This window comes from Camelina sativa, chromosome 19 (assembly GCF_000633955.1).
Source record: "Camelina sativa cultivar DH55 chromosome 19, Cs, whole genome shotgun sequence".
NCBI lineage: Eukaryota > Viridiplantae > Streptophyta > Magnoliopsida > Brassicales > Brassicaceae > Camelina > Camelina sativa.
In genome coordinates, this window is record NC_025703.1 from 24993043 (window position 1) to 25007588 (window position 14546).

Sequence of the window (14546 nt, forward strand, 5' to 3'; positions counted from 1 at the left end):
AGCAGTTTTGGCCTTACTCTCTTCAACATTGCAGACTTCATTAATCACTGTATGACCATCAAGCACATACAAACCATTTTCGAGAGTTCCCTGTAGATCTGTCTTACCATTCTTGTAGAATCGTACCTTACCATCTCCACCTTCATGTTTATATCCGAGACTGTAGAGAGTGCCAGTAGAGATCAAGTTTCTCCTCAGATTCGGAACATACCTGACATTCTTAAGCAACCTAATAGATCCACCATGAGTGTTAACCTTGATGGTACCACATCCTCTTGATTCAACAGTGTGATCATCACCCAATAATATCATAGTAGACTCCTTATCTTGAAAATCTGAGAACCAATCCATGTGTGAAGTCATGTGATATGTGCATCCAAAGTCAATAACCCATTTGTCTTTTGCTTTCTGATCGTGGATGTTTAGTACTTCTGAGAACACCAGCTTCTCTGTAATGACTCCAGCTTCTGCTTGACCTTCACTCTCTAGCTTTCTTTTCCTCGCATAACAGTCCTTTTTAACATGACCTTCTTTCTTGCAGAACCAGCAAGTCACTCGAGTCTTGGAGGTTGATCTGCTCCGACTCTTACCTTTAGATCCCTTGTTCTGAGTCTGTTCTTGAGGTCTTCCTCTGTCAGATGTAAACAAAGCCATAACCGATCCCTTCTCTGACTCCCTCAATTCCGCTAACTCTCTCTCCAATGACTTCGCAGAAGAAACTACATCCGGAACAGATAGGGTCTTGTTTCCATATTTCAGAGTGTGCTTCAACTGACTATAACCAATAGGCAAAGAGTTTAGTATCAAGATGGCTTGAACCTCCTCTGCGACTTCTATCTCCAAGCTTCCTAACTCATCAACAATCTTTAAGAAGTCGTCGACGTTCTGATCTATAGATTGTGTATCTACCATCTTGAAGGAGTAAAACTTAAGCTGTACATAGATCCGATTTGGTAGTGAAGTTTCCATGTACAGTTTGTTCAACAAAGACCACATCTCTGCAGCAGATTTACAGTGATTCACCTTTCTTAGTACCTTGTCTCCGATATGATTTATGATGATGTTAACCGCTTGCTCCGATTGATCAATCTTGACCTGATCGGGCGCTTCTTTTGTCTGAGGCGACTCGGTATCCAAGCTTTCATCACCAGATGGTTTCTTCAACTCTCCTTTGGTGAGCGGTACGGTCTTTGTTAGAGACGGATCAAGTAAACTATTCTTTAATCCAAGAACTCCGAGCTGAGCCATTATTCTGATCTTCCATAGCGAGAAGTCGCTATCTCCATTGAATGCTTTAATCTCCACCTTCGTCGTCATCGCCATAGAACCGGAGGTCAATCACCGAAGCACTGATACCAATTTGTTAAGAACTAACTCCGATCCTTTATGAAAACCTCACTCGTACACTCGATACTTTCAATTGATTTGTGAAACAGAACGAATTCGAATGATAAAGCAAGAAAATGAGAAACAAAGAACACAAGAGTTTGTTTACCCAGTTCAGCTAAGTCGATGTGACAAAGCCTACGTCTGGGGCCAGATTCGATCCGGCAATCCACTATCAAATAAGATGAATCAGCCCAAGATCGAGCTTGTACAACAATGGAGTCTCACAAGCTTCTCTCGTTCTCTCACTCTTTTACAAAGAATATGAAAAATAGAATTTAAAGAAGACGAAAGAAGAGTTTGTTGCTTATAACGGCATAACCTCTTTCTCGACTAGAGTCTTTGCCATTTTTTTTTTCTTCTTATCTTCTCCCCAATCCAATAACCAGAGATAACCGGAACTTAACCAGAATCAACCTAACCGGTTTAAGCCAAAACCAGAAAAAAAAAACTGAATCACAATTAAGAACCTCAACATATACGTCTTTACTCTATCTGTTTCTCCAAGCAAAATTTATATATTATGCAAACATGTGAAAATTTTCAATAAAGTATACAAGATATAGGTAGATAAGCTACAAAAAGCAGAAGACAATTGGTGCGTTGCGTTAAAAGAATGTGTAGTTAATTATTTATAATGATAAAGNAGCTTCTCTCGTTCTCTCACTCTTTTACAAAGAATATGAAAAATAGAATCTAAAGAAGACGAAAGAAGAGTTTGTTGCTTATAACGGCATAACCTCTTTCGCGACTAGAGTCTTTGCCTTTTTTTTTTTCTTCTTATCTTCTCCCCAATCCAATAACCAGAGATAACCGGAACTTAACCAGAATCAACCTAACCGGTTTAAGCCAAAACCAGAAAAAAAAAACTGAATCACAATTAAGAACCTCAACATATACGTCTTTACTCTATCTGTTTCTCCAAGCAAAATTTATATATTATGCAAACATGTGAAAATTTTCAATAAAGTATACAAGATATAGGTAGATAAGCTACAAAAAGCAGAAGACAATTGGTGCGTTGCGTTAAAAGAATGTGTAGTTAATTATTTATAATGATAAAGATAAGAAAATCGTACCAAAAACTAATAATAAAGTAAGCAATGAAATGAGGAATCACACATGGATTCCATTTTGTGACATTCCACTTTTGGGGGTTTCCACTAAAATTTTGGTAACTTTGAATTCGTGTCTTTCACTCACGAGATAAAATCCTCTTTTGATCATTTTTTGGTCCAAATTAAAATACAATCTAGCAAAAGTTATTATTTAATAATAGTAATTCCAATTCGTAGATATGCTATATAATAGTTTGACCAAAAAAAAAAAAAAAAGATATGCTATATAATAATGTGCCTAAACTCGTGACGTATTGGACCTTTCCAACTTGTAGTAATGTTTTGTAATCTCAATACTTTTCCTTTATAACCATTTTATATAGTAGATAAATAAAAGTTTACCATATTGTAACCCCCAAGAAAAACTTAGAATATGTAGTTGTTTTAACCAAACTCTCTAATCAATCATCTCCGTTGATGATACTTGGTTTCAAGACTAACTAATATCGAGTTCCCCGAAACAAAGTCATATGGGCAAACATTGATTTTCTTATTAAGAATGTTTATTTTCTTATGAATTATGACAATTTACGAAATGATTTCTAACGCTATCAATTTGTTGGAAATAAGATTGTCGATTCCAATTTTAATTTTGGTATACTATATTTGGATCATCATCATTTTTTTTAAGAGTTAGGNTCAACACTCCACCTTGATTCAAGTTTTCCTCTTCTTCTAATGGACTGCAATTCATGGATGTAACCTCTGGCAATGGTGACTGCAACGATCACCGGAGAAGCTTAAGGAAGTCTAAAGCTTCCTCAAACTTGTTCACCTGAATAACCTTGTAAGCATATCAGCAGGGTTAATAGAGGTGTGAATTTTATGTACCTCAACTTCTCCTGCTTCAATAACATCTCTGATGAAATAATGCTTGACCGCGATGTGCTTCGTTCTCTCATGAAACGCGTTGTTCTTTGACAAACAAATAGCTGATTGAGAGTCAGACCACACCATAGCTTCCTTAGGACCAAGTTTCATATCCTCGAGCAATCCTTTGATCCATAAAGCTTCTTTAACAGCTTCAGTAAGCTCCATGTACTCTGCTTCTGTAGACGACATAGCCACCACTTGCTGCAAACTAGACTACCAACTAACGGTGTTCCCACCCACAGTGAACAGATAACCAGATCTCCTCCATAGTCTGAGTAACAAAAACCTTGTACTCTGAAGTCATTACCTTTTGTATAAACCAAGTTCATATCTAGAGATCCTTTCAAGTACCGCATGAGCCACTTAATAGCTTCCCAATGCATTTCTCCAGGCTTACTCACAAAACGACTTAACAACCCAATAGCATAAGCTACATCAGGTCGTGTACCAACCATGGCATACATGATACTGCCAACAGCACTAGCATATGGAACCTTCTTTGTATCAACACGCTCTCGATCCGATTTAACCGAAGAAAGCTTGAAATGTCCTCCAATAGGCGTGTCCACGGAATGAGATGCACTCATATTGAACCGACGCAACACCTTCTCTAAATAACTGGACTGAGACAAATACAGGATTCCATTCTTCCTATCCCTCTTAATATCAATTCCTAAGATCCTGCTAGCAGCTCCTAAGTCCTTCATTTCAAACTCAGAGCTAAGAACCTCCTTAACCTTGTCAACTTCGCACATACTCTTAGCTGCTATCAACATATCATCTACATACAACAGTAGATAAACATACTCACCAGGTTTTGCTTCCTTAACATAGACGCATGAATCATGCAAGCTCCTCTCAAACTTCTGACTGATCATGAAATCATTGAACCTTCGATTCCACTATCTAGGCGCTTGCTTCAACCCATAAAGAGATTTTTTTAATAGACACACTTGATCTTTACCAGGGTTTACCTCAAAACCTTCTGGTTGCTCCATGTATAGAGGTTGATCAAGCTCTCCATGCAGAAAAGCTGTTTTAACATCCATCTGCTCCAACTCCATATCTTCTTTAACTACCAACGACATAAGTATTCTAATGGAGATATGCTTCACAACCGGTGCAAATATCTCCTGGTAATCGATACCTTCTCTCTGAGCAAAACCTCTAGCGACCAACCTTGCCTTGTATCTTTCTAGTTCAACTCCCGGAATCTCAGGCTTCTTTCTGTATAACCACCTACAACCCAGAACCTTTTCATCCTTAGGTCGATCCACAACATCCCAATTTCCACTCTTGATCTGAGACTGCATCTCTTCTGACATACCACCATTCCATTTCTCCCAGTCTTTGCTTAGTAACGCGTCATGATAACACCCTGGTTCTTCTATCTCTATATCTTCAGCAACACATAACGCAAACACAAATTGACTGTAATCAGAGAGTTTTACAGGTGGTTTAATAACTCTTCTTACTCTGTCTCTTGCCAATTTGTAAATCTCCAAGCCAATAGTGTCGGGAACACTTCCTTCGGGCTCAAAATATTCTTCTTCAGAATCACTCAAAACCACTACAGCTGCTCCACCTTCTTGTGTAGCTCCGATAGATGTACCACTATCATCTTTCAGTTTAGTCACATTTTCAACAAGCGGAGTCAACAGATCCTTCTCGGTGGACTCATCAATCGGTGACAAGTCTTTGTACACATGTTGCTCGTCAACCACAACATTCCTGCTTATAACACATTTCCGTTCATCTATAAGCCAAACTCGGTATCCTTTTGTTCCTAGAGGATAACCCAGAAACACACCTTTGAGTGCTCGCGGCTTCAACTTTCCTTGGTCTTGATGGACATACGCAATCGAACCAAACTTCTTCAAATGACTGTACCCTGGTTTCCTTCCTAACCATAACTGCTCAGGCACATTATGATCTATCCCTGAAGTCGGTGATCTGTTGATCAGATATGCTGTTGTGGCAGCTGCTTCTGTCCAGAATTCTTCTCCAAGCCCTGACTCGTTCAACATATATCGAACCTTCTCCATTACGGTTCTGTTCATCCTCTCTGCAACACCGTTTTGTTGTGGTGTGTAGGTGCAAGTTCAATGTCTCTCTATGCCATTCTTGACACAGTAATCATTGAACTTTGAGTTGCAGAACTCTAGTCCATTATCAGTTCTCAAGACTTTTACCTTCTTGTCCATCTGATTTTCAACTAGATCTTTCCATTCAACAAACTTTTCAAAAGTTTCATCCTTCGATTTCAGAAACATCAACCAAACTTTCCTCGTCTTATCATCGATGATGGAGAGGAAATACTGTCTCCCGAAGATTGACTGTGTAACATTAGGAGACCCCCATAGATCAGCATGAACATATCCAAGTATATCCTCAGTAGTATGCTTTCCCACATTAAAGCTCAGCTTCTTGGATTTTCCCATCACACAATGCTCGCAAAATTCCAGATCCTTGACATCTTTACTATCAATCAATCCTTTTCCAGATAATATCTTCATGTTCTTGAGACTCATATGTGCTAATCTGCTGTGCCACAAAGCAGTTTTGGCCTTACTCTCTTCAACATTGCAGACTTCATTAATCACTGTATGACCATCAAGCACATACAAACCATTTTCGAGAGTTCCCTGTAGATCTGTCTTACCATTCTTGTAGAATCGTACCTTACCATCTCCACCTTCATGTTTATATCCGAGACTGTAGAGAGTGCCAGTAGAGATCAAGTTTCTCCTCAGATTCGGAACATACCTGACATTCTTAAGCAACCTAATAGATCCACCATGAGTGTTAACCTTGATGGTACCACATCCTCTTGATTCAACAGTGTGATCATCACCCAATAATATCATAGTAGACTCCTTATCTTGAAAATCTGAGAACCAATCCATGTGTGAAGTCATGTGATATGTGCATCCAAAGTCAATAACCCATTTGTCTTTTGCTTTCTGATCGTGGATGTTTAGTACTTCTGAGAACACCAGCTTCTCTGTAATGACTCCAGCTTCTGCTTGACCTTCACTCTCTAGCTTTCTTTTCCTCGCATAACAGTCCTTTTTAACATGACCTTCTTTCTTGCAGAACCAGCAAGTCACTCGAGTCTTGGAGGTTGATCTGCTCCGACTCTTACCTTTAGATCCCTTGTTCTGAGTCTGTTCTTGAGGTCTTCCTCTGTCAGATGTAAACAAAGCCATAACCGATCCCTTCTCTGACTCCCTCAATTCCGCTAACTCTCTCTCCAATGACTTCGCAGAAGAAACTACATCCGGAACAGATAGGGTCTTGTTTCCATATTTCAGAGTGTGCTTCAACTGACTATAACCAATAGGCAAAGAGTTTAGTATCAAGATGGCTTGAACCTCCTCTGCGACTTCTATCTCCAAGCTTCCTAACTCATCAACAATCTTTAAGAAGTCGTCGACGTTCTGATCTATAGATTGTGTATCTACCATCTTGAAGGAGTAAAACTTAAGCTGTACATAGATCCGATTTGGTAGTGAAGTTTCCATGTACAGTTTGTTCAACAAAGACCACATCTCTGCAGCAGATTTACAGTGATTCACCTTTCTTAGTACCTTGTCTCCGATATGATTTATGATGATGTTAACCGCTTGCTCCGATTGATCAATCTTGACCTGATCGGGCGCTTCTTTTGTCTGAGGCGACTCGGTATCCAAGCTTTCATCACCAGATGGTTTCTTCAACTCTCCTTTGGTGAGCGGTACGGTCTTTGTTAGAGACGGATCAAGTAAACTATTCTTTAATCCAAGAACTCCGAGCTGAGCCATTATTCTGATCTTCCATAGCGAGAAGTCGCTATCTCCATTGAATGCTTTAATCTCCACCTTCGTCGTCATCGCCATAGAACCGGAGGTCAATCACCGAAGCACTGATACCAATTTGTTAAGAACTAACTCCGATCCTTTATGAAAACCTCACTCGTACACTCGATACTTTCAATTGATTTGTGAAACAGAACGAATTCGAATGATAAAGCAAGAAAATGAGAAACAAAGAACACAAGAGTTTGTTTACCCAGTTCAGCTAAGTCGATGTGACAAAGCCTACGTCTGGGGCCAGATTCGATCCGGCAATCCACTATCAAATAAGATGAATCAGCCCAAGATCGAGCTTGTACAACAATGGAGTCTCACAAGCTTCTCTCGTTCTCTCACTCTTTTACAAAGAATATGAAAAATAGAATTTAAAGAAGACGAAAGAAGAGTTTGTTGCTTATAACGGCATAACCTCTTTCTCGACTAGAGTCTTTGCCATTTTTTTTTTCTTCTTATCTTCTCCCCAATCCAATAACCAGAGATAACCGGAACTTAACCAGAATCAACCTAACCGGTTTAAGCCAAAACCAGAAAAAAAAAACTGAATCACAATTAAGAACCTCAACATATACGTCTTTACTCTATCTGTTTCTCCAAGCAAAATTTATATATTATGCAAACATGTGAAAATTTTCAATAAAGTATACAAGATATAGGTAGATAAGCTACAAAAAGCAGAAGACAATTGGTGCGTTGCGTTAAAAGAATGTGTAGTTAATTATTTATAATGATAAAGATAAGAAAATCGTACCAAAAACTAATAATAAAGTAAGCAATGAAATGAGGAATCACACATGGATTCCATTTTGTGACATTCCACTTTTGGGGGTTTCCACTAAAATTTTGGTAACTTTGAATTCGTGTCTTTCACTCACGAGATAAAATCCTCTTTTGATCATTTTTTGGTCCAAATTAAAATACAATCTAGCAAAAGTTATTATTTAATAATAGTAATTCCAATTCGTAGATATGCTATATAATAGTTTGACCAAAAAAAAAAAAAAAAGATATGCTATATAATAATGTGCCTAAACTCGTGACGTATTGGACCTTTCCAACTTGTAGTAATGTTTTGTAATCTCAATACTTTTCCTTTATAACCATTTTATATAGTAGATAAATAAAAGTTTACCATATTGTAACCCCCAAGAAAAACTTAGAATATGTAGTTGTTTTAACCAAACTCTCTAATCAATCATCTCCGTTGATGATACTTGGTTTCAAGACTAACTAATATCGAGTTCCCCGAAACAAAGTCATATGGGCAAACATTGATTTTCTTATTAAGAATGTTTATTTTCTTATGAATTATGACAATTTACGAAATGATTTCTAACGCTATCAATTTGTTGGAAATAAGATTGTCGATTCCAATTTTAATTTTGGTATACTATATTTGGATCATCATCATTTTTTTTAAGAGTTAGGATAGTCTATAATCCATTATTAAGAATAAATAGTTAACTTAAATATGGGAACTGAATCTTGAACATAGGAAACTGTCGTGAAAATTAGTTCCTGAACATAGGATCTGCCCTGGAAAGTGGAAACTAGGAACGACAGAAATTGAAAACAAATAACTAAACATATCATACATGGTATAAAAAAAAAAAAACTTCAAACCCCATAAAACCAAGTTATAGTTCCAAAAATACCAAAACAATAGTATATCAAAAACACAATAAATTTAGGTTTAAGAAAGGTTTAAAAAAATTTTGACCAAAAAAAAAAGAAAGGTTTAAATTTTTTAGTAATGATTCTTGAATCACTTGGTACCCTTTTAGCCTTTGCCAATAACCATTGACACACCTAAAACATTGTGGCATTTTTGATAATCTTAAAAATTTCGTGGTAATTTTGGAAAAACAAAGCATGAATTTTGGAACACTCTTATTTATCTGATAGAAAAACAGAACAAATTATAAGTCTTGAAATTCTTACCCCTGGAAAACAATTAAATAGAATTCATTATCCATAAATATACTGTATTTGATAGTTTCGAAAAAATGATAAAGAAACCAACCAATCATCTTTCATCTAACATTCTTAGTTGTCTGCCTATATAAGCAACTACCATTTTCTAGATCTATTCACCTCAAATCTTCTTCTCAAGGTTCTTCTAACACTTCTCTCACTCCCTCTCCCAACCTTTTATGCTTAAACCTAATCTGTTCCAACCGATCCAAACCAAACCAGTCCGGCCTTTCTTCTCAGCTTCTCCTCTTTGCTACTACTAGCTTCTAATTTTATCTCTGATCTCTGGTAACTTTTCTCTTCTTGATTCACATATATTTCATGAGAAGTGATCTAAAACAAAACGCTCTTCTTCTCTTGCATTTCTTTTTTTTTTTTGGTCCAATTCTTGGATTCCAAAAAAGAATAAGCAAAAAGTTAATTCGTCTTCGTCCTCTAATTGAAACATTTTTTAAAATTATTTTTGTATTTTTTTGTTCTAAAAAGTAAGCATTTTCAAGAAGAAAACACAAAAACCCATATCCAAAGTTTCATCCTTTAATAAAAGAAATGAACAAAGCTGTTCCATGATAATGATATCTCCAATCTTCTAATTGACATTTAAGCCAACACTTCAAAAAGTTTTTTGCTTTCTTCTTTTTTTCCTCCTCAAAAACAGTAGTAAAGTAACGCCATAATTAAGCCTATGTATAAATCAATGATAATTTAGTTGTTTTGATCAACTTTTAAAACAGAAAATGGCGTCGTCACAAAACAATGAAGAAGAGAAAAAGAAAATGAAGAAGTTGCAAAAGAGTTACTTCGACGTTCTTGGAATCTGTTGTACATCAGAGGTTCCTATTATCGAAAACATTCTTAAGTCTCTTGATGGCGTTAAAGATTTTTCCGTCATCGTTCCGTCCAGAACCGTGATTGTTGTTCACGACAGCCTCCTCATCTCTCCGTTCCAAATTGGTAAATCATTATTAGAAATTATTTTTATTTTCCCCAGTCAAAAAATAATAACTAAATTATCAAATAATCACTTCGTTTTCATACTAAAATCTCACTTCATTTGCTATTTACTTTTTATCTCTTTAATCAGTGGATTTCACGTCATGGTTTAATACGCAAACGCCATTTTTGGTCACTAGATAGTCAAATATGTGATCCAACAAGTCACTTCAATTAAAAAGTGTAAATGTTCTACCACTAATCTTCTTTAACCAAACTACTCTTTTCTAATGGCTTTACTTTGATTTCTGTGTTCTGCTTTAAGTGGGGTAAAATGGCTATGTTTTAAACCTAGGAGGTTGCCTTGGTTGAAGCTAAATGTAAATTTTTAAATTAATAGTTTATTTTTCTTTCTAACAACAAAATAGGATAAACCGTTACTAAATTTTTTAATTTTTTCCATGAAACTCGTTCAGTTTGTATAACTAAAGATCCTGAATAAGTCAAACGGTATCTAGAAATCTAACAAATTGAAAATGAGAACATCTCTATAAAAACGCAACTTTGGCATAATAACGGCAATGATACAAACGATACATGTTTTTTTTTTTTTTTATAATATGTACATGATATAAATTTTGCATATTCTAATACCTTTACCATAATGTTTTTTGGAATATTATAACTCACCTAATACATGCATATGTATTAAGCATGATACGTTTGTAAGCAATATATCTAATTGACATCATATATAGGTACATCTAATTTCCAAAACCTTGTATAGGAAAAAAGTTGTTAGAAAAAGCCTGTCGAGATACTTACCAAATCTTTTGATACGAATATTTAATAGGTAGTGGATCATACTCGTTACGTAACTATATTTTATAATTCTATTTATTTTAAGAAAAACATATTACATATTAGACATAAAAGTTAATATAATCAAATAAAATACTTGTCTTTCTCCCTCACTAAATTTTGTTTTCACTTAAAAAAATCTTCTTCCACTTTTGTAAATTATATGATTTAATTCTGAGAAAATTTGTGATTGCAGCTAAGGCACTCAACCAAGCTAGGTTAGAAGCAAACGTGAGAGTAAACGGAGAAACAAACTTCAAGAACAAATGGCCAAGCCCCTTCGCGGTGGTTTCCGGCATACTTCTCCTTCTCTCCTTCTTAAAATTCGTCTACTCGCCTTTACGTTGGATCGCCGTCGCAGCAGTCGCCGCCGGGATTTATCCGATTCTTGCCAAATCCTTTGCTTCCATTAAAAGGCTTAGGATCGACATCAACATTTTGGTCATTATAACCGGTAATACCACGTTTTTCCTTTCTTTTTTGTTGTCTAATTATACCACTTCTTATTACATTTCTGTATATTTATATTTATTCCGTGACTTAAGAGTGATGTGTTATATAATGATTTGTTTGTTTATTATGGTTATCCGTGATCGATGTAACAACCTTATAGTATTAGTTGTCTAAGAACGAAAACTTAGCAAATTGTGGTAAATTTAAAACTACTAATATATATAATTTCTTAAAACTTGTGATCGAGTCTTTATTCTGTATTTAGCCCTTTTATGGTACTTTATAAAAGCTTTGAAAACTGCTTTCCCTGCGAACCCAACACTCCACGAAACCTTTTTAAAAAGTTTCCTTTATTTTTTCTTGATATTTATAAACACCAAAACATATACTAGTATATATATATATATATAATGTTCCTTTTTCTTATAGAAGTCCTACATAAAAGATAAGAATTTAAGTTTGAATATTTTGTTGTATACTGACTGTATAGAAGAGTTTCTTTGAGTAATATATATGCTGCATGTAATGTAACTTTGATAAAGGAAAACACCAAAATGTTCTTTGGATATTATTAGAATATAGGAAAAATGAACATGTGAAATNCTGCGACTTCTATCTCCAAGCTTCCTAACTCATCAACAATCTTTAAGAAGTCGTCGACGTTCTGATCTATAGATTGTGTATCTACCATCTTGAAGGAGTAAAACTTAAGCTGTACATAGATCCGATTTGGTAGTGAAGTTTCCATGTACAGTTTGTTCAACAAAGACCACATCTCTGCAGCAGATTTACAGTGATTCACCTTTCTTAGTACCTTGTCTCCGATATGATTTATGATGATGTTAACCGCTTGCTCCGATTGATCAATCTTGACCTGATCGGGCGCTTCTTTTGTCTGAGGCGACTCGGTATCCAAGCTTTCATCACCAGATGGTTTCTTCAACTCTCCTTTGGTGAGCGGTACGGTCTTTGTTAGAGACGGATCAAGTAAACTATTCTTTAATCCAAGAACTCCGAGCTGAGCCATTATTCTGATCTTCCATAGCGAGAAGTCGCTATCTCCATTGAATGCTTTAATCTCCACCTTCGTCGTCATCGCCATAGAACCGGAGGTCAATCACCGAAGCACTGATACCAATTTGTTAAGAACTAACTCCGATCCTTTATGAAAACCTCACTCGTACACTCGATACTTTCAATTGATTTGTGAAACAGAACGAATTCGAATGATAAAGCAAGAAAATGAGAAACAAAGAACACAAGAGTTTGTTTACCCAGTTCAGCTAAGTCGATGTGACAAAGCCTACGTCTGGGGCCAGATTCGATCCGGCAATCCACTATCAAATAAGATGAATCAGCCCAAGATCGAGCTTGTACAACAATGGAGTCTCACAAGCTTCTCTCGTTCTCTCACTCTTTTACAAAGAATATGAAAAATAGAATTTAAAGAAGACGAAAGAAGAGTTTGTTGCTTATAACGGCATAACCTCTTTCTCGACTAGAGTCTTTGCCATTTTTTTTTTCTTCTTATCTTCTCCCCAATCCAATAACCAGAGATAACCGGAACTTAACCAGAATCAACCTAACCGGTTTAAGCCAAAACCAGAAAAAAAAAACTGAATCACAATTAAGAACCTCAACATATACGTCTTTACTCTATCTGTTTCTCCAAGCAAAATTTATATATTATGCAAACATGTGAAAATTTTCAATAAAGTATACAAGATATAGGTAGATAAGCTACAAAAAGCAGAAGACAATTGGTGCGTTGCGTTAAAAGAATGTGTAGTTAATTATTTATAATGATAAAGATAAGAAAATCGTACCAAAAACTAATAATAAAGTAAGCAATGAAATGAGGAATCACACATGGATTCCATTTTGTGACATTCCACTTTTGGGGGTTTCCACTAAAATTTTGGTAACTTTGAATTCGTGTCTTTCACTCACGAGATAAAATCCTCTTTTGATCATTTTTTGGTCCAAATTAAAATACAATCTAGCAAAAGTTATTATTTAATAATAGTAATTCCAATTCGTAGATATGCTATATAATAGTTTGACCAAAAAAAAAAAAAAAAGATATGCTATATAATAATGTGCCTAAACTCGTGACGTATTGGACCTTTCCAACTTGTAGTAATGTTTTGTAATCTCAATACTTTTCCTTTATAACCATTTTATATAGTAGATAAATAAAAGTTTACCATATTGTAACCCCCAAGAAAAACTTAGAATATGTAGTTGTTTTAACCAAACTCTCTAATCAATCATCTCCGTTGATGATACTTGGTTTCAAGACTAACTAATATCGAGTTCCCCGAAACAAAGTCATATGGGCAAACATTGATTTTCTTATTAAGAATGTTTATTTTCTTATGAATTATGACAATTTACGAAATGATTTCTAACGCTATCAATTTGTTGGAAATAAGATTGTCGATTCCAATTTTAATTTTGGTATACTATATTTGGATCATCATCATTTTTTTTAAGAGTTAGGATAGTCTATAATCCATTATTAAGAATAAATAGTTAACTTAAATATGGGAACTGAATCTTGAACATAGGAAACTGTCGTGAAAATTAGTTCCTGAACATAGGATCTGCCCTGGAAAGTGGAAACTAGGAACGACAGAAATTGAAAACAAATAACTAAACATATCATACATGGTATAAAAAAAAAAAAACTTCAAACCCCATAAAACCAAGTTATAGTTCCAAAAATACCAAAACAATAGTATATCAAAAACACAATAAATTTAGGTTTAAGAAAGGTTTAAAAAAATTTTGACCAAAAAAAAAAGAAAGGTTTAAATTTTTTAGTAATGATTCTTGAATCACTTGGTACCCTTTTAGCCTTTGCCAATAACCATTGACACACCTAAAACATTGTGGCATTTTTGATAATCTTAAAAATTTCGTGGTAATTTTGGAAAAACAAAGCATGAATTTTGGAACACTCTTATTTATCTGATAGAAAAACAGAACAAATTATAAGTCTTGAAATTCTTACCCCTGGAAAACAATTAAATAGAATTCATTATCCATAAATATACTGTATTTGATAGTTTCGAAAAAATGATAAAGAAACCAA

General features: G+C 35.3%; 1 protein-coding gene across 1 annotated transcript; it reads left to right on the plus strand.

The window, feature by feature from the left end:
• LOC104767125 (putative cadmium/zinc-transporting ATPase HMA4) lies at window positions 9247–11825 on the plus strand. Its single transcript, XM_010491154.2, has 3 exons — window positions 9247–9490; window positions 9937–10156; window positions 11193–11825. The coding sequence occupies exons 2-3, from the start codon at window positions 9940–9942 to the stop codon at window positions 11621–11623; spliced, it is 648 nt and encodes a 215-aa protein (XP_010489456.1). The 5' UTR covers window positions 9247–9490; window positions 9937–9939; the 3' UTR covers window positions 11624–11825.